The sequence below is a fragment of the Elephantulus edwardii genome, unplaced genomic scaffold (assembly GCF_000299155.1).
Source record: "Elephantulus edwardii isolate Elephantulus edwardi_28Jun2011 unplaced genomic scaffold, EleEdw1.0 scaffold00182, whole genome shotgun sequence".
Classification (NCBI taxonomy): Eukaryota; Metazoa; Chordata; class Mammalia; order Macroscelidea; family Macroscelididae; genus Elephantulus; species Elephantulus edwardii.
Window position 1 is genome coordinate 6525236 of NW_006399932.1, and position 21818 is coordinate 6547053.

General features: G+C 43.0%; 1 protein-coding gene across 1 annotated transcript in view; it reads right to left on the reverse strand.

The window, feature by feature from the left end:
- Positions 1-419: 419 nt before the first annotated feature.
- Positions 420-21818, reverse strand: part of SCRN1 (secernin 1) — a 45354-nt gene continuing 23955 nt past the window's right edge. The window contains exons 5-7 of the mRNA XM_006896126.1: positions 18865-19030; positions 3961-4141; positions 420-623 (exon numbers count right to left, since the gene is read on the reverse strand). Coding sequence (XP_006896188.1) covers positions 465-623; positions 3961-4141; positions 18865-19030 — 506 coding nt within the window. The 3' untranslated portion in view covers positions 420-464. The remainder of the gene's footprint in view (positions 624-3960; positions 4142-18864; positions 19031-21818) is intronic.

The following is a 21818-nucleotide window of genomic DNA, read 5'->3' on the forward strand; positions in this document are numbered from 1 at the left end:
AAGAGCCCTGGGCTGGCAAAGAAATGTCTTTTGTTAACCGTGAAAAAAAAACCCTGAATGACAGAAAAGTAAGATTTGCAAAGATTATTTGCTTTTGCTGCACACTAAGCTCTGTGGGGCCAATCCTTCGAGCCTCGATGATCTCTAGTCCTCTTGTGAAGAGATTATTATGTCCATTGTCACTGGAATACAAGAACAGCTTAAGATCCACAATTAGCCAGACAACCGAACAGCACACAAAAGGATCTACATCCGTCGCAGAAAAAGGGGGCAGACATTGTAGAAGAGGAGGCAGGGTTTGAAAGTCAAGGCAGAACAGATTTACACTCCAGTTGGGCTTTGGAAGAGGAGACCACAGCTTAACTCTCTCATCTTAACTTACTCAAACAGGAGAGTGGTTTGTCTTGCTGGTAATGTAGTAAGATGGGAAGTTTTAAGTAAGAAGGGGAGAAAGAATGCTTACTTCACTTAAAGAACTTGATCTCCGTGTCAACGCAATCATAGAAAAGGTCCCCTACTTCAGCAGGGTCCAGGCGGTCCGAGCCAACCAGGATCTCTTCCATAGCTTCCAGGCCTTGTTTCTCTAGTTCCAGCATGGTGTTCCTCAGCTTGTGCCCCTGCTCCTGCAGAAGGACACACTTTACAGCTCAGCAAGGCAGTGGGATAGGAGGGAGGGAGGGAGGGAGGGAGGGAGGGGAAGAGGGATTACAATGGACATGAAAGGACTCCCTGGGGGCCTGCTGGCTTCCTGCCTACAGTACTGCCCACCCACTTCAATCAGCTTCCCACACCACTGTCCCAGGCATCATTCTAGAATGCTAATGTGGTTAGGTCACTGCCCTGCTCGGAATGGAATACTTGAACAGCTTTGCCTTTGGGATAAAATCCAGACTCCTGAGGGGCATTCATACACCAAGGCTCCCACTTGCCACGGCCTCCCCATCCCCCCCTCTTCAGCCAGGCTGACCAATCACAATCCTCTAATCCACGATTCCCTTTCTTGCCACTGTACACACAGACCACTCTGCCCACTGACCAGCAAGCTCTCTCCCTCAACACTTGGTCAACCTGCACCCACCATTAAGTTTCTCTGGAAAGGTTTCTCTCACCCCAGACCCCATGCAGTTAGTGCCCCCCACCCCCTGTGGAATTCCACAGAATACAGCCTTTATTTCTATCACAGTCATTATCTTCCTGTCTTGTAATGGCTTGTCTGGATCCATCTCAGGTAAGAAGAAATAGTTCTTGTCATTGTTGTGTGCCATACAGTTGGAACTGACCTTCAGTTGACCCCTCCACTGGGTTTTCAGAGGCAGTAAATCGCATGGGAGTTGAGTGCCCATCCGTCTCTCACAGAGCAGCTGGTGGCCTTGAACCGCGTACGTTTTTATTGGCATGCAATTCCTTACCACTAAGCCACCAGCGCTCCCTTAGTAAGAAATAGATTTCTTTCAGTTCTCCAGTGACTAAGACATCATGTTGATGATGTTGATGTTGATGTTATTGTTGTTGCTGTGTACTGCAGAGGAGGAACCGACCCATAGCTGACCCTCCAGTGGGTTTTCAGAGGCAGTTAATCACAAGGGAGGAGACTGTCCGTCCTTCTCTCACAGAGTACCTGGTGGCCTCGAAGCACATGCCTTCAGGATTGCACAGCTTCTTGCCACTGGGCCACCAGAGCTCCCTGGGACTTCCAGGCAATCTTAATAAATACTGAATGTATACAGAGAACAATGAATAAATACATTTTATGTCAACCACCCATTTATCCTTTTTCTAAGGCAATGAGATCTCTACCTGCAGGGGGAATCCTTAATTTACAATGACAGATGGCGAAAAGGGTAAACACTAGTGGTTCAGTGGTAGAATTCTTGCCTCCCCTAAGGAAACCTGGACTCAATTCCTGGCTGGTGTAATAGAGAACTCTGGTGATATAAACTCCATTAGGAAAATGGAGTGTAACTTAGGGAGCTCTGGTGGTATAAACAGTTCCATATGGAATTGGGCTGCTAACCGGAAAGTGGTGTTTCGGATGGGCAATCTCCTCCTGTGTGATATACAGGCTCCAAAATGTGCTGGAGGGTCAGCAATGAGTTAGTTCTGACTCAACAGCAATGAGTTTGAGAAAGAGTGAAAGGTTCTCATTTTCTCACTTAGTTCCATGACTGGGAAGTTGCTCTCGCCACCCACCTGCCACATCGGAAGGCTGCTTCAACTCAAACCAATGGCTGTTTTTCTATCTTCAAATTTGTATGACTGCCTCAGTATCCTCTCTGAAATTTTATGTATAGTTATTTCAGAACACATGGACCTTTCTGCCTCCTAATTACCAAATACAAAGACCACAGAGAGGCATTTTCAGTCAGCCTGGGCCCACTAGCATCCACCTGTGAGATAAGCACTGTCAAGGACTAAAGGAGAAATGAGAAAAGAGTGGACAGATAATGAGGACTCGGGAACAGACGAGGGGGAGAACTACCTGAAAGGAATACGTGATAAGGCATTATGTGTATGACGACAGTCTGCAACAGGGGGTGCACTGCAAAGTGGACTGGGCGAGGGAAAACAGAGGGGGCAGCGGGGAGGAAAGTGTGCAACAAGGAATTAAAGAAAACCCCATCCTGTCTGCAAACTTTCATTACCATCACAATTAAAAAAAAATAAACTAGGGAAAAAAATAACCAATGAATAAAACTAATTTCAATGCACCAGCTGCATTCACAGTACCAGGCAAGGAATCTGGCAAGGAGGCCAGATGTCAACTTCTATATGTCAACATGGTCACGTCTCTGGAATTTTAAAAAATAAATAAATCCCAAGACTGTCCTGTTCAGAGATACTTTCTGAATTCACTTGGATTTAGTGCCCATGTTGCCATTTTTATATAGCACACCATGCTGGGCATACGCTCACTAAGTTCACAACATTTATGATTGATTTACCTAAAAGGCGCCCCTTTCCTTCAGAGCGTTTAAACCTGCTGGTGGTGATATTAATACGTGCTGTGGAGTTGGCTATGACTACAACCAACAGCAACCCTTTGATAGCAGAGGAGAACCTCGCCCTGTTCTGTACTTTCTTCATGATCTCGGACATGCTCGAGCCCACTGCTACAGTCACCGTGTCAGCTCATCTTGTTAAGCGTCTTCCTCTCTTTCTCTGACCCTCCACCTTACACTCTTACATCTGTTACAACTTATTAAGTGGGTGCTCAGGCAAATAGACAAGCTTCTAGCAATCATAGTTCCTCCTCCTGCCTGCAGCCAAAAAACAAAAGCCTGTTACTATTACAAGCTTGATTTTGTATGAACATGTACAACTGTGTGGATATATATTTGATGCTGTGGAACATGTATCGGGTATTTTTCTCATTTGGGTAGATGTCTTTTAGCTCGATTCACTAAAGCACAGGAGGGAACAGGTTGAATTTTGAAGAACTACTTTTTAAAATAACCTATTTCCAGTAGAACACCTTTTACTCCTAAATGTCCACAAATAATTTCCAGCAGCAGCAGAGTAGTTCTCTCTACAGGAATCCACACTTTGAATGGCCCTGTGTAAACAGTATGTGAAAGGATATTCATCGTCCACAGTGCTCTAGAATAATGTTCAGTTCCCACCAGCATTCTAGGAAGGGCCTTGGGAAACCTGGATTTGGGAAGAAATTGAACAAGCTAAAGAGAAGAAAGGAAGGTTTGGTGGCCCAGTCCATAGGGAGTTGGATTATTAACCCAAAGGCAGTGCTTGTCAAGTAATTCAAACCCACTAGTGGTTCTGTGGGAGAAAGGTGAGCAGTCTCTTCCCATGCAATTTACAGCCTCCTGAAAACCCAATGGAAGATGCTAGAAGTTGGTTCCGACTGACAGCAGTGAGTAGAAGAGAAGGACGGTCGTGTTAACTGAGGGTTTGGCTCCTTCCTGGCTGGCTCCACCACCCTCCACAGCCCACCCTGAGCCTCACCTGGTCACTTTCCAGAACAGCACGAGCCCACTCATGGGCCTTGTACAGCTCATGCCTGCGATCTGGTTTCTCCTGGAACCGGGGCTCCTTCTTGGCAGGGTCATCATCCCCAAAACAGGGGGACTGGGCCTTGGGGACAAGTTTTACATCATCCACAAAGATGAAAGGCTTGAATATGGACCTGGAAAGAAAGGAGGATGTTTAGGCAAAATGAGTCTGGGCTGGAAGGTTGCTCACAGATTGTCCTTTCAATCAGCGAACATCACCTGAGCTAACATGAGAGTGGTATATGAGGAGTTAGGTGGTGGGAGTACATGCCCAGGAAGCATGATTTCATGATATTCCAGCCATGCTAGCTGCCTTTACAAGATACAGGTTAAAGAATTACTTCTTTTAAATGATGTCTTGCCAACAGAGCATCTGTTCTTCTATTTACAGTGTGGGGACATCACAACAGACATTCTTTGTTTGGGGAAGACCAACTGAGAGGCTCCATTAGTTGTTTAAGGTAAAGCAAACAGGCACTAGGCCTCCTGAGAAATGGTGTGAAGGGCCATCTATGTAAGCCAACAGAGATTTATCTCATTCTCTACTGTGGTTTGGGCAAAGTGTCCTCCTAGAAGGGAGAGTCTGAGACTATCATGTTTTATTATGGTTCCACCTTAGCTGGAACATTCTGGAATACCTCTAACACAAGGAGGGGCAGAGTAACATGGATAATATAAAAGGGTCTCAGAGGCTGCAGTGGGGACAGAGCACAGAGAATAGTGTAGTTACATGAGAGAACACACTCCAGGGCCTGGGCCACAGCAGCTGACAGCTGCCTGCGGAGAAGGTACATCCTCCCCAGCGCGTACTCAGCGATATTAGAGGACAACTAAGCCTGGATGGGTGGCGCACCCCTGGAAGAACCCAGGCAACTGTGGGCCCCACGTGTGGGCCTGGTTTCAGCTGCACCATGAGCCTCTCACACACATATCCTCCTGTGTACATTGATCAGATCTGGGTATTTTCTCTCCTCTCAGCTGGTACCCTGACCCACTCCGAGGTGCCTGTCAGTCATGGGGGAGCTGGGATATTGACACCCTCCACCTTGGGCAGCTGGAGTAGCTGTCCTTGTGTCCACATGAATACTTTCCCGTAAGCCATGGTCCGACAATAGGAAGCAATAGCCCTTCATCTGCCCTAGTCATGGTCCCTGAATTAGTTACCCCTTGAAGAGTCTCAGTTTGATGGTGTAGTCTGTAGGAAGCTGCCATGTTAACCCAAAGGTGGTGGTTACAGTCCACAAGTGACCACAGATGTAACATGGGCAGTTACCTCCCATGCAATTTACAGCCTCTGAGGACCAGCTGAAGGGTCAGCTATGAGTCAATTCCAACTCCATGGAAATGAGTTTGAGAAAGAATCTCAGGCTCCACTCTGGACCTGCTGCAGTGGAATTTGCAGTTTTACAAGGTCTCCTGGTGTTTCATATTTAAGTTTGAGGAGCAGTCTTCTAGACAGCAGTACTGGAAAGTAAAGCAGCCCTGGGGGCATGATAATTACAAATGCAGCTGCTAACAAAAAGGTTGGCAATTTGAACCCATACAGTGGCAGCTTAGTGTGAGAAAACCCTGCTCTTGTAAACATATAAAAATGAAAGCACAAAGTCCCTGCTGTCAAGTCAATTCCAACTCACAGAGACCTTAAAGGACAGAGCAGAACTGCCCCAGAAGCTCCCAAGGTGGACTCCATGGACTAACTCCTCTATTGGATGGGAAGATGGTGGCCAGCTACAGTGGAACTGAATATTTTAATAATAAATGGTGTGTAAGAACCCTGATCAAAAGGGAGAAAACACAGAACAGAATTTCAAATTCTCATAGGCATCAGTCTTTCTGGAGCCACAGAGGCTGTTCGAAAGCAGAAACCATTGCTCTAAAAAAAAATTTAACCTTTAAAATTTAAAATAAAAGTCCCCTTTAGGCCTTCTTAAAACCAAACAATGCTATTGTTGTGTAATGCCAAGTTAAAACTGGCCCTCCAGTGTGTTTTCAGAGGCAGGAAACTGCATGGGAAGAAATTGTCCATCTTTTTCCCGTAGAATGGCTGTGGATTGGCAGTGCAGCTCCTTACCACTGTTGTTGTTGTTGGTGTTGTGTTGGTGTTGTTGTTGTGTACCATCAAACTGGAACTGACCTATAGCTGACCTTCCAGCAGGTTTTCAGAGGCACTTTAATCACACAAGAGATTACCCATCTTTCTCCCATGGAGCAGCTGGTGGGTTTGAACCACAAGCCTTCAAGATTACAACACAGTTTCTTACCACTGCTGTTGTTGTTGTTATGTGCTATCAAGTCTCATAGTGACCCTATGTAAAACAGATCTGAGGTCTGCCTTGTCCTGAGCCAGTCTCACTGACTCTGACACACCTACCCTCATTGCCCCAGTTACTGTATCAATCCATCTCATCCAGGGGCTTCCTCTCCTGTGCTGTCCCTCCACCCTTCCAAGCATGATGTTATACTCCAAGGGGTGGTCCCTCCTGGCCACATGCCCAAAGTATGTTAGATGGAGCCTCTAAATCTTAGCCTCAGAGGAGAAACTTGGTTTCACCCTCTCCAAGACAGACCTATTTGTTTTCTTGGCAATCCATGGTATGTTCAAGACTCTTCTCCAGCACCAGAACTCAAAGGCATCGATTCTTCTGTCATCCTTAGTCACATTATCCAGCTCTCTGATACATAGCAAGTAACTGTGAAGACGATGGCCTGGATCAGGCACACCTTAGTCTCTAGAATAACACTGTTGCTTCTCAATACTCTGGAGAGGTCCCTAACAGTAGAATTTTCCCAATGCAATTAGCTTTTTAATTTCCTGACTGCTGGTGCCAAGAATATTAATTGTGGAGATCAACAAGCTAGGCCATCTTAAATGATAAACAATGTCTGCCTAGAGCATTATGCTCTTTTAATATGTATCCAGACGGGACAGACTGGTAACAGCAACTCTAAAGATTAGATAGGAACCGGGGGGAGGGCAATGTGAATGAAGGACAGTGTGAAACACAATGTTATATGAACTTCATATGCAAACCAAAGTAAAATTTTAAAAAAAGTTGAAAAAAATTACAACTCAGGAGGGTGAGAATGGCTACACAATTAAAAAACTGTCATCAGTATCACTAACTGTCCATGCAGAAACTGCCGGCCAATGTCTGTTTTGAGATGCATATTTTCCACTGATTGATTCAAACCACTAGCAAGGCAATACCCTTGGGTTTAGCAGTGCAACTGCCTACACACTACCAGAGATTTTAATGAACATTTCTACAGAATTTCGATTTCTATTCATTCATTTTGCACATTTTCCTCCTTGCCTACCCCTCTCCCAGTTCACTTTTCTCTTTGAAAAAAATGCTTTCATTGTTGTACAATCCCCACCCCCAGTCTACTGTACTAAGCTCTTATTCTAGATTGTTGTCATGCAAATAATACCTAATATATTTATTTTAAGCACGTCTATTCCTCATCTGTTTCAATGCAGTATACATTATTTATTCCCTCTTTTATTAGTTTCTCCCCAACCCCCATGTCAGTCCTGTTTTATGACAGTGGCATTATGCAGTATTTGTCATTTTGTGACTGAGATATTTCACTCAGAAAAATGTCCTCCAGGGTCATGCATTTTGAATAATATTTCATGTGTTCAGTGCTGCATAGTATTCCACTGTGTGAATATACCACAGCTTCTCTATCCATTTGTTTGTTGATGGACACTTGGGTTGTTTCCATCTCTTTGCTATTGTGAACAACACAGCAATAAACATGGATATACATATATCTGTTTGTGTGGCAGTTCTGATATCTTTAGGGTAAATTCCCAGTAGTGGAATTGCTGGGTCAAATGGGACCTCTATTTCCAAATTTTAGAGAAAGTGTCATACCGCCTTCCATAGTGGTTGCACCATTTTACACTCCCACCTACAGTGAATAAGGGTTCCAGTTTCTCCACAATCTCGCCAGCATTTGTTGTTTGCTGATATTGTTGAATTTTTCTATTCTTACTGGGGTGAGATGATATCGCATAGTTGTTTTGGACCCCTTAGTATATTTTCAAAAACAAAAATAAAACTTTTTTTAGAGTTATTATAGATTGGAAAGTTACATCCCCAAAGGGACCAACCTTCCTCCTTAAAAGGAGATAAGGAAAAAAGACCAACATATTCTTTATAAAAAACAGTGGCATCTTTGTACCCCACACTGGTGGTGTGGATAGTCCTGGTTAAGTGCCAGGTGACTACCATGACCACCCCTTATAGGGATGCAAACAGATAAAGGAGACTTGTTCCATCCTCAGCCTAATGTACTGTGAAGTACAAAGCAGGCAGGCCGGACCCATGTCCCCAAAGTCACACCTTACTAAGCATTACCCCCTCCCCCACCATCATGAAAGGAAGACACCTGCAGCCCCTTACAGCTCCACTCTCCTAGAAGGAGCTTAAATTTTCACTTCCCTACTATGCTGCATTAAAAAACAAGGAACTCATGCAATATTATTCAAAATGGTTGACTCTGGAGAACATTATGCTGAGTGAAATATCCCAGTCACAAAAGGACAAATATTACATGATGCCACTGTTGTAGAATGGGACTGTCCTTGGGGTTGGGGAGAGACTGAGTAAGATGGGTTCAATAATGTATACTGCACTGAAACAAGGAGGGAGAGAACCGTTTAAAAGAGAGATGTAACTGGGTGTTTCTGTCATCACAGGAGACTAGAACGAGGGCTGCATGGTGGAGGGGACCTGGGGGAGGGTTTGTAAAACAATGAAAGAATCTTTTCTTTTACTTTTCCATAATTTTTGGACTCATGTACTTATAACTTGTTAGTCAAATTTGTGTCTTCTAGGTTGCAACACCCCCATGATACATCTTGAAGGATATGTACATGTACAGCCAAGCACAATCAATAAGAGTGCATCTGAATTCCAAAATCAATCTCCATAATAGTCTATGTGTTTCCTACTGCCAAAGGGGCCCTTTAGAGTAGTGAGAGAAGATCTTCACCCTGAAACCCACAGCGTCCCTTTTCAGCAGGAAGTAGCTAAGAGAATACGCCGTCCCCTTTTCCTTATGACTCAGGGTGAAGTCTCTCTCAGGGAGGAGTGATAGGGAATGGCAAAGGATACACTGACAAAGAAGATTAATCAGAACTGGCTTTGACAAGCACTGTGGCATTTGGACAAGAACAAACTGGGAGGAGGGTAGAGAGAATAGTGCAACAATGAATGAGTGGAAGCCCAAAATCTCTGTAAATGTTTATGAAAATTAATAAAATATAATTATAGGAAAAAAAAAAAATTTTCACTTCCCACAGCCTCTTGAAAAAAGCTCATTTCATGCCTCTTTCCTTCAACTGAACCATGCAAGAATGACAGATTCTGTTAAGAACTGAAAGAAATTTATGCAAAATTTTGAAATGCCTAAATCAAGTTTGATGACAGAGAATTTTCACATTGGTGATGGAGTTTATTATGCAAATAGGCTACAGATGGTGAGTCCCTGGAAGTGAGTAAAGAAGAAAAGCAAAGAGAAGGGTGGAAGGAGAGAGGGAAGATGGGAGGCAGAAAGAGCAAGGAAAGATCAAGAGAATGAAAGAGCAACTTAGAGAAGGAGGAGCATGAATGAGAGCAGAACCACGTGAACTCAGCCTGGACGCATCCAGGATGTGCCCACAGCACCCAGCAAGCACCCTACCTATCCTGTGGGGCCTGACAGCACTCAGGGCTCCCAAAGAAGTCAGCTCAGACCATGTGCCTGCTGCCTTCGTGGGAGAAGGGCTCAGGGGCTCAGGCTGAGCAGCTCAAAGCCTACTCCAAGGCTTTCCCAGCTTCAGGCTCTACACCGGTGGACCAGGTTAAACCAACTTCTTCCATCTGGAGCTGTTTGTAAGTCTAATGGGATTTTTACAGACTCAGCTCTGGTGGCCTTGTGGCAAGACACTGCACTGCAATCCCACAGGTATGATGTTCAAATCCACCAGCTACTCACCAGGAGGAGGATGAGCAACCCTCTCCCATACAATTTACTGCCTCTAAAAACCCACTAGAGGGCTAGCTCTGAGTTGTTCTGACTCAGTGGTACACAAGGAGTAGCAGCAATTGAATAGCCAAGAGCCCAGTAGCCCCCAATGAGAAGACGCTGGGAATATCCCATCCCTGACACATGATGCTCATGTGTGTGACAGTCCCTTGTCCAGCACTTCTTCTCAGCCACTCAGAAGCCAGGATGGGGGCAATGTTTTTGACAGGAACCCCTGTAATTTCATTTCTGAAACCTTTATTTCACCATGCACCTCAGGACTGTTCTGAACCATGAGGAGAATCATGGCATGGTGGGGTACTGGAGGGCAGAGGGTGGTGGGGCTAGGAGTAGCCTGAGCGCCACCACTGGGCTGAGCCACAATGCCAGGGGTCCACCTGTTTTATGCGTTGGGGCAGGGATGAACCTGGGAGTCCATGCTAAGGCGAGTCTTTCAGGTTCTTCACATTGGCTCAAGGTTTAGGTGACGCATCTGAGTGGAGGCCTTTCTCTTGCTCATTCCCTGCCTAATTCCCCTCGATGGATCTGCCAGGGACTCCAGGTCACAAGGTCAGCCTGACCTACAGTCATCTGGGGAGCTTCTGTATTTCAGAAAAAAAGTCATATTTGAGTTCAAAGCTAAAATGCTCGGGTCCTGCTGAGTGGTTCCTCCAGCTTTACAATGGTTGTTGTTGTTGTTGTTATGTGCCTTCGAGTAGCTTGCAACTCATAGCGACCCTATGCACAACGGCCCTAAACCCCGCTCTATCCTGCGCCAACCGCACTGCCTCTGACACACCCATCCCGATTACCCCAGTCACCGAGTCAATCCATCTCATAGAGTGTCTTCCCCTCCTGCGCCGTCCCTCCACCCTCCCAAGCATGATGTCCCTCTCCAAGGACCGGTCCCTCCTTACAACATGTCCAAAGTATGTCAGACAAAGACCCAGAATCCTAGCCTCCAAGGAGCAGCCTGGTTTAACCCTCTCTAGGAAGAATCTGTTTATTTTCTTGGTAGTCCATGGTATATTTAATACTCTTCTCCAGCACCACAGCTCAAAGGCATCAATTCTCCTTCTATCCTCCCTAGTCATTGTCCAACTCTCTGATGCATAACAAGTGATTTCAAAGACCATAGCTTGTATCAGACACACCTTAGTCTCCAGAGTGACACCATTGCTCTTCAGTACCCTAGAGAGGTCCCTAACAGCAGACTTTTCCATTGAAATACATTTTTTTATTTCTTGGCTGCTGGTGCCAAGAGTGTTGACCATAGAGCCAAGCAAACTAAAGTTGTTCACAATCTCAATCTCTTCACCATCCATCCTGATGCTGCCAATTGGTCCAGTGGTGAGAATCTTTGTCTTCTTAACATCGAGCCTCTTTAGTCAAATAAGGAAGACTAAGCACATTGGTGGTATTCCTATTATAAAAGGAAAGATTTTCTTTTGATGCCCAGCCTAGGCAAGAGGGTGCCATTTTGCTAAGGCCTAGAGCTCTGTGCCTAGCTGCACAGATCCACTGGTGACTTTTACATAAACTATGCATGATACCCCAAGAGGGTATGCACTGCAAGGCTCTGCTAAGTCCATAATATTCTTTCCATATAAAAAGGGTGCCATTTGATGCTGATGTTTGAATTACTCAGATAGTACTATTTTGACCAAACTAATAACAATTCTCCAGCTTAGTAGATAGAATAGAAGGAAAAGAGGAAGAAAAAGAGAATCACACACCATATTTATTACCTCTAACTAGCTGCCTGCCACTGGTTCAAAGTAGTCTAAATGCCCTCTTTCTTAGAGCATCCTCTACTTTTGCTTCTCACGCTGTATCTTGAGTATCTGTGTTTTTCCTAGATATGGGGGTGTTTCTCAGAGGTATGTAGGCTGGTTTAACAACTGTCTCTGAAAAAAATTAAAAACACCACCACTAGTTGTTTTTGAGTGACCTCGTTGCTGCTGAGTTGATTGCATGTCATATGCAGCACGGCAGGGCGTGCATGGCAAGGTGAGGCCCTTGCACGTCAGGACACAAGTGTTTTCAAGGCTGGCTTCTCAGGACTATATTGCCCGGCCTCTCTGATGAGTTGTCTTTGGGGAAACTCAAACCTCCAATCTTTTGAAAGAAATTCCTTAGGGGGAGAGAAGCCCTGATTTATGGTGTTTGCCTATTTCCATGGAATAAATACTCCCACCATGGCCCATTCTAAGCTACCAGCCTGACGTCACTGAACACAGATTTGGGATGAGATGTGTATAGTCAGCCCTCACTAGGTCCTGTACAACATGGGACCATCACAGAATGCAAAGGATGTCTCTTCTCTTTGCTGCCTCAATCCATCTTCACTTGTATGAAGCTTTAACAGGTACTGACTTCCAACTATGAGATGGCTTCTAAAGGTCAGAATGAATCAGTGTTACTATGTGTATGACTAAGGTATAAGCTGACTCACCAGAGTATTCCAGAATGCTAATATGCTGGATTTCACTTCAATATAATTAATCAGAGAATTTTCACATCATCCTCCACCTCTCAAATACTCAGACTTTTGTATCTTTCTCCAACTGTCTATATAGCATCTGGCACATAGCAGAAGAGAGGATAAAAAAGAGGAAAAGAGGTAGAGGAAGAAGAGAATGTAAGAACAAGTTATTCAAAGGAAAAGGTCACAAATAGTACTGTGAATGCAGACCCAAGTATCAGCCAGAGCAACAGTAACATCATGTCCTCTGGCTTTCAATAGTAACTGAGAGAGATGCATCTTCACACTTTTCTCATAATCTTTTATAAATCTCTGAAAATATCTCCTGAAAATATCCCTACTATTTTCCTAGCATTAACATAAACCAGCTGAAATAGACTTAATTTTGCTACCTAAAATTTAAGAGTAGTTAATTACTTCTGCTAATGAAATAAAAAAATGCTAAACATGACCAATTACAGAGAAAACAGGGAAAAGTGAATAAGAAAAGGTCACAATCCCCTATGAAAGGTGTACAGTCACAGAGGGAAATGCAGCTCATTTAACCAAAGGAGATACAAATGAATATCTTCCAGAAGGACCTTAATCTTCTACAAGATTAGCGGTTTCCTCTCCAATTAATTGTATTATGAATAAATTTCTTTGATAATTACTTCAAGTTTTCCATCTTAAATCTTACAAGGCTATTTCCAAACCCATTCTGTAGTTATATTCTATTGTATACTTCAGTCTAGGAAACAAAATCCTTTTCTTTTTTTAAATTTTTTTTTATTATTATTTTTGTGTGCGTGTACCATCAAATCAGATCTGGCTGGTACAGGAGGAGATTGTCCCGCCTTACCCGGCAGAGCATCTGGTTCGACTCTGGGATTGTAGTTGCAGCTCCTTGCCACTAGGCCACCAGAGCTCCCCAAAATCCTTTTCTTTTAGTTAGGATCCTGACATCACAAAGCCTTGACTTCTCAGCATGATGGGAGAAGGTGTCTAAGACATCAGGACAACAAGGATTCTGTCTGCAGAGCAACTAGCTCTTTCAAAGACCCCAGTTTCCTAAATAATTATGTCGAAATATCATAGCAGAACAGTCAAGGTCCTACATAATCAAGATGTAAATATCTATGAAGTGAATCTTTAGGGTGTAGACTGTAGCAAGTTAAGCTGCTAACCCAAAAGTTGTGTCTCTAGCAGTTCAAATATACAAGTAGCTTCTCAGAAACTCGATGGAGGGTCACTATGGGTTGAACTGACTCAAAGGCTGTGAGAGAATGAGGGAGGGAGGGAGAGAGGGAGAAACATCTATGTCTGGCCCTCCTGGGCTGCTAGAGTTCTCACAAGGGACTCCTGAGCCATCAACAGCTAGAGAAACAGTTAAGAAGGAAGCCTAAATAATGAGTGGGTGAAAAGAAAAGTCTCAAACTTAGAAGTCTAAAAAGTGGGTGGAAGAACTAACGAATTAAGGCTTCAAACCTGGAAGGTAAGATCAGAGAAAGCAGTGAGACCAGAGGGAAATGTCCTTGAGAGGACTGAGGGGCTAAAGTTCCCAGTCAGAGGCCATCAGAGGATCCACATGTGACCAGCTGGGCTTCCATGGGGTGGGGACAGGGAAGAACTGGCATCCTGACTGCCATTCTCACCTGTAAGGGGATGTACAGCAGCAATTAGTGCCATGCTGTTTCATGCCGCTAAACAATTTCACATGCTGTTCTCCATTCCTGGAAAATTACTCCTTTCTGTACCTAATGAATCCCTACTCTTTTCACAAGGCCCAGAACGGTAGTTAATTCCACTGTGATGCCTTCTCCTTCATCATTTCATTTATACTTCTTATCTGGTATGCAGCCCTATTGCTGCACTTACCAAATAATTCACTACAGAGTCATATTCTCTCTTAGACTGTGATCCCCTTAAAAATAAACACCATGTCCCTAATGCCAAACACTCTTGGCACCAGCAGTCAAGAAATCCAAAGACAAGTTGCACTGGGAAAATCTCCAAAAAAGAGCACTTAGTCTAGAGTCCAGGCCATGGTTTTCTCAATTGCTTGCTACATATGTGAGAGCTGGACAATGAGTAAGGATGACAGAAGAAGTATTGATGACTTCGAGTTGTGATGCTGGATTAAACATTCCACAGGCTGCCTAGAGAACAAACAGGTCTACCTTGGAGAGGGTGAAACCAGGTTACTCCTTGGAGGCAAGAATTTTAAAGCTCTATCTACATACTTTGGGCATGTTGTCAGGAGGAACCAGTCCTTAGAGAAGGATATCATGCTAGAAAGGGCAGATGGTCAGTGCAGGAGAAAGAGACCATGGATGAGATGGATTAACAGTTACTCTGGCAATGGAGTCAGATGTGTCAGAGACAGTGAGGTTGGCTCCGGAGAGGGCAAAGTCCAGAGCCATTGTTTATAGGGTAGCTATGAGTCTTAGTCAACTTGATGGCACATAACAGCAACCACAATGCCCAATGAATACAACAGGTGTTCAATGAGTGCTGAGTGAAAAAAATAAGCGAATAAATAACTAGGATTAATTTATATTGAATAAGGAGGTCCTTTTAAAAGGATCTATCACAAAGGAAGATATTCAAATACGTGAAGAAATGCTCCAAATCACTGGCAATAGGAGAGATGCAAATCAAAACCACAATGAAGTACCATCTCACTCCAGTAACAGTGGCACAGTTTAACAGGGAAGCAGGTTATAAATGTTGGAGAGGATGTGGCAAGAAAGGAACTCTTATACATTGTCAGTGGGACTGTAAAATGGTACAACCATTCTGGAAGGCAGTTCGGCGCTTCCTCAAAAAGCTGAACAAAGAAATTCCCTATAAACCAGCTATTCCACTATTTGGAATATACCCTGAGAAAATGAGGCACATATGGAGATTTGTACACCAGTGTTCATAGCATTATTCAGGATTGCAAGAACATGGAAACAGCCCAAACGTTCAACCACAAACAAACTGAGAAATTATGGTACATTCACACAAAGGAATACTATGCAGCACACAGGAGTAATGATTTTGTAAATTATTACCTAACTTGGGAGGGACTGGAGAACATTATGCTGAGTGAACTTAGTCCCACAAGGGACAAATATTACATGATGCCACTGTTGTAGAATGGGACTGTCCTTGGGGTTAGGGAGACACTGAGTAAGATGGGTTCAATAATGTATACTGCACTGAAGCAGAGGAGGGAGAGAACCGTCTAAAAGAGAGATGTAACTGGGTATTTCTGTCATCACAGGAGACTAGGGCGAGGGCTGCATGGTGGAGGGGACCTGGGGGAGGGTTTGTAAAACAATGAAAGAATCTTTTCTTTTACTTTTCCATAATTTTTGGACTCATGTACTTATAACTTGTTAGTCAAATTTGTGTCTTCTAGGTTGCAACACCCCCATGATACATCTTGAAGGATATGTACATGTACAGCCAAGCACAATCAATAAGAGTGCATCTGAATTCCAAAATCAATCTCCATAATAGTCTATGTGTTTCCTACTGCCAAAGGGGCCCTTTAGAATAGTGAGAGAAGATCTTCACCCTGAAACCCACAGCGTCCCTTTTCAGCAGGAAGTAGCTAAGAGAATACGCCGTCCCCTTTTCCTTATGACTCAGGGTGAAGTCTCTCTCAGGGAGGAGTGATAGGGAATGGCAAAGGATACACTGACAAAGAAGATTAATCAGAACTGGCTTTGACAAGCACTGTGGCATTTGGACAAGAACAAACTGGGAGGAGGGTAAAGAGAATAGTGCAACAATGAATGAGTGGAAGCCCAAAATCTCTGTAAATGTTTATGAAAATTAATAAAATATAATTATAGAAAAAAAAAAAAAAGAAAGAATTTTTCTTTTACTTTTCAAAGAGAAGAATGAACTGGAGGGGAGGGGTGGGCAGGGAGAAAAGTGCAAAAATGAATGAATGAAATCCAAAATATCTGTAAACTTTCATTAATAACAATATTAAAAAGAAAAAAAAAAGGATAAATATTGAATAAAACCATTATTGTAGAATGAGTATAAGGATCCTAGAGGGGTAGGAGAGGCTGGAAGCTGAGGGATGAGGATGTGCAGGGGGAGGGGGAATTAATCATGGGTTTGTACAATCTGATGGGTGGGTGGGGGTGAGGAAAATGGAAAGAATTTGTTCTTGAAAACAATGTATTCGAATTCTGTAAATAAACTAGTAGAAAGGAGAAAAAAAAAGATCTATTGCTACTGGTATTATTTTTTTTTTAATGGGAGTGGGCATGTGCTGGCTTTCCTCCTGAGTTATCACAGAATTGCTAGCTGTACAACCTCCAGAAATCAGGGGAGCAGAATAGTTTCAGTGGCAAAGAGCTTAATAGCTGCAGATTCAAAGGTTTAACACCAACATTACAACAACGGTGATCGTTTTCATTAAGAGAACACCTGAAACATATCAGAGAACCTTCCAGACTGAAGAGTCTTCCAGAGTTTCCTCAACTGAGAATCAGACTCACCTGGCAGATTCCTAGGTCATGCTGAAGACTCTCATGTAGTAAGTTTGCCTCAAGGCATCATTATTTTTCCAAAATTCCCACATATGGTTCTCATAATGAACAGCTGTAGAAACCAGCAGATAATCATGTCTATGCTATCGATGTGCGATTTGTGGTATTTACGACTGAACATTACTGGAAAGGGATGTTCTCTCTGTATGATACATCAGAGATTGTTTAATAAATAATAGCTATATCTACTACAGGGAGTTCCTGTGGCCTAGTGGTAAGGAGTTGCACTGCTAGTCTGAAGATACATGATTCAAATCCCATAGCTGGTCCTTGGGAGAAAGATGAGCAATCTCCTTACGTGTGATTTACAGCCTCTGAAAAGTCAGTAGAGGGGTCAACTGTGAGTCAGTTCTGACCTAAGGTATACAGCCACAAAAAAGTGTACTATTCATTTGACTTAAATAATTTAATCATTGATAAAAATATAAAGTGAAGGGTTAGTATGACAGCTCTTGTACAGATAAAGACATTGACGATTACAGAGATTAAGTAACTACTAAGGAACTCTGGTGATTTAGTGTTAAGGAATTGCACTGCCATCAAACACATAGGTGGCTCAATCCACCAGGTGTTCCACATAAGAAATGTGAGCAATCTCCTTCCATGCAATTCACCACCTCTGATACCCTACTGGAGGGTCAGCTATGAGTTGGTTCTGACTCGATCACAAAACAACAGCAACAATTGTTAGAGGAGGGAGATCTGGTGACCTACTGAGTAAATCACTCATTGCTAACCCAAAGGTTCGAATCTGTCTACCAGTTGCTCTGAGGGAGAAAGATGGACAATATTTCCTGGGGACACATTAGCCCATAAGAACAACAAATTGATAGAGGTGGGATTCATGTATTTATTCTAGAAGCTAGGTTCTTAACCACGGTGATTTGCTACCTTTTAGCTGAAGTACATGGCCAGAAAGTAACTTCTTAAAATAGAAAGGCCATATACTTGAAGTTGCTTCAGTCTACATTGCCTGTGGTCTTTGTCCTCAAATTCATAACAATTGGATAGTTTGAGTCTTGGGCATTCTTATTAATCTTTGCTCTCTTATCTACAGCACTATCTTATATCACGATATACACTCAATATATACCTGTTAAACAATTTAATTCCATGATTGTAAAAATTGCAGTCAGGACCCTCTCCACATTATAGAGGAGCATTGCTGTAAGCTTGAGGACTACGGTGTGCCTGATTCTGGCCATGGTCTTTTCAATCGCTTGCTATACAATGTGAGAGCTGGACAATGAATGACAGAAAAATTGATGCCTTTTAGTGGTGGTGTTGGGGAAGAATACTGAATATCCCATGGACTGCCAAAAGAACAAATAGATAGGTCTTAGAGACAGTGCAGCCAGAGTGCTTCTTGGAGGTAAAGATGATAAAGCTTTGTCTTGCATACTTTGGGCATGTTGCTAGGAGAGGCTAGTTCTTAGAAAGTCATTGTGCTTGGAAAGGTGGAGGTTCAGCAAACTGAAGAAATATCCTCAACCAGATTGACTGACACAGTGGCTGCTACAGTGGGCTCAAATGTGTCAGAAATTACAAGGTTGGCATAGGATAGGACAGGGCTCAGATCTGTTGTTCCTAGTGTCAATATTGGTCACACTGAACTTGACAGCATCTAACAACAAGTTCTATGAGCTTTGTTAATCAAAGTTCCCTGTGCTGGGAGGCAGAAGAATGCAATCTTGCTAGACAAGAGTGTACATGGAACAGGAACCTAGGATACAGTTGGTGAACTTGGGGTATACTTGGTGAATGAACTTTCCCAGGAAGTACACTTCCTGCCTGCCTTGCTGTGTCTCAGACAAACCTGGATGGATCTGGGGTCCCAGTGAAGTAGTGGATGCATGGTGAGCTTCTATTTTGAGGCAGCACAGACACGGTGCTGGCTGTGGTGAGGAAAGACTCTGAGTCTATACAGACTCCACTGGCTTTGTCCCGCAGGATGTCAATCATAGTTTGCACATTGATGATTTCTGTAAAATAAAAGCAAAAGAGGCTTTCTGTAACTGTGGCTAGCTGCTAATCAAACTTCATTAACTTCCTTTGCTTTATAGTTAATAGAATCTCTGACACTACAGCTGGAATCATGACTAATCAACTCCAGACTATATGGCTTTCCTGCATGCAAGTGTGGCCATTTAATAAATTCTGATCCATGAGCTATGAACAGAGATGAATGAAATCTCCCTCATCATATCCATAAAAAGGAATGATCGCTTGCCAATTTTCTTTCCCCTTCTTCTTACTGGCTGGGAGGTAGCAACAGGTAGACACAAATAGAAGCCAAATGTTGAGTAATCTACCAGACCAGCTACCAGCCTCGTGCACAGACATCTGGACTATGCTCTGCTGTTGTTAAGTGCCGTCGAGTTGTAGGCGACTCATAGCGACCCTATGAAGGAGAGTCCTCCTCGACACTTGTGTGACTTTCATCCTTTCTCCAGGTTCATAGGGTTTCCGGAGGCAAGCTATTTTGGAAGTAGATGCCAGCCACCCCTGCTTCCAAGCTTGTTATCATCGAGGAGCTCCACCAAACACTGTCCACCATGGGTAACCATTAATGCATTTGACACATCAGTGTCACAGTGTTCAGCCTCACAGCAACCACAAGTGACCGCTGTATGGCAAGTGGACACACCAGGGCTGTACGACCTAGAAGAATGTTTGAACAAAAACAATGAAAAAACAGGCCTGAGGGCTGTGGATTTAGAGTTACCCACCTTTGGCTTGGTAGCATCACTTTCAGTCCACTAGGCTAACTTATCTCTCTATGTTGATGTTATTGTTGTTAAGTGCCATCAAGTCATAGGTGACTCATAGTGACCTTATGAACAAAAGTCCTCAACACTTGTGTGACTTTCATCCTTTCTGAACTATGTTGTTGTTAAGTGCCATCGAGTCGCAGGCAACTCATAGTGACCATATGAAGGAGAGTCCTCAACTCTGGGGTGCCTTTCATCCTCTCTCCAGGTTCATAGGGTTTCCGGAGGCAAGCTATTATGGAAGTAGATGCCACTCCTCCTTCCAAGCTTGTTTTAATCGGGGAGCTCCACCCCACTCTCTGTCCACACTGGGTAGCCAACCATTAACACATTTGACACATCAGTGTCACAGTGTTCAGCCTCACAGCAGCCAAAAGTGACCGCAGTATGGCAACTTGTACACCAGGGCTATATGACCTAGAGGAATGTCTGAACAAAAACAATGAAAGACAGGCCTGACGGCCGCATATTAGAAGTCACCCACCTTTGGCTTGGTAGCATCGCTTTTTGTCCACTGGGCCAGCTGATCTCTCTCTCTATGTTGATATTATTGTTCTGAACTATAGTATGGTAAAAAAACCTTTCTTTTCTTTTTTCCCTTTTCCTTTTGAGCCACATTATTTTGAGTACTTTTTCTCTGTGTGTGTATACATCTCACACATATACCTCATATACACAACTATACTTCAGCCACTGCACTAATTCAATTGAACAATATTCCTAGGAAAGTCAAGTACAGATATGTGCATTCCAACATGTTCTCGGTCATAAAAATTCTTGTTGGTTAGAGTCAATATTATATTTGGAAAATGACTTGTCTATGGTAAGATACACACACACACACACACACACACACACACACACACACACACAGAGGAATTAGAACATTTGGAGCCATTAGGACTGTTGGCTCTGGCTTCAGATACATTGATAAACATCTCTGATCACACAGAATCTTCTTTATTTCACCCTTCTTCTTACAATTAATTTAAAAGCTATTGATTCACATTCCTTCTTGTATAAGCACTATGCTAAAACTGCAGAAACTAAGACGATGTCTTGGTTTTAGTGGTAATGTTAGCAGAGTACACATAAGAAGAATGATAACTGCCCCAGATCAGAAAGATGAGGGTGGACCTCTTTCTTAAGGTCCAGTGTCCTTTGTATTAAGATTTGATGCAATAAGTCTTTAAAGATGTAACAGAATGAATTCTAAATGAGAGGAAATTGGAAATAAAATGAAAATTCTTTTTGTTAAAAAAAAACCAACTGTTGAGTCATAAACAGGTATGTTCACAAAGTCAGAATCAGAGCACCACTTTCAAGTTTGCTAATACAACATATTCACTTTATAAATCTGTTTACAACATGACAAATGAACAAACGGGTAAGTCCTTGATTTCTTCAGTTTTCAAATTTTTTCAGTGTTTAACACATGTTTTCTAAGTTCATTGATTTCAATCAGGATCCAAAAGTTTCATCATGCCTCTTTAATGTTTTCCATTCATTTTCCTCCCTTTCATTTTAGTCCTTGGAGAAATCAGACTATCTTTGCTGTAACATTTCTAGTACCTGATTTTTCAGATGGCAATTCCATTATTTTATTTCATATTTTCCTCTGTCCTTTGTATTTCCTATAAACCAACAGCTAGATTCAAAGGATTCATCAGATTTTAGGTGTGATGCTTTTGGCAAGATTAGTCCATTGTTGTTATATACTGTCAAGCCAGAACTGACTCACAATGGGTTTGAAGAGGCTGAAAATCACAACAGGAAGAGACTGCCCATTTTTCTTCCATTGAGCATCTAGTAGATTCAAACTGCAAGTCTTTGGGTTGGTAGTGCAACACCTTACCACAAAGCCACCAGAGCTTCCTAGACTAATCTATACAAAGTACAAATTGTTGTTGTTGTCATTATGTACCATCAAGTTGCCTACAACTCATGGAGACCCTATGTATAATAGCACTTAAGCCTGCTCTATCCTGTTCCAATCTTA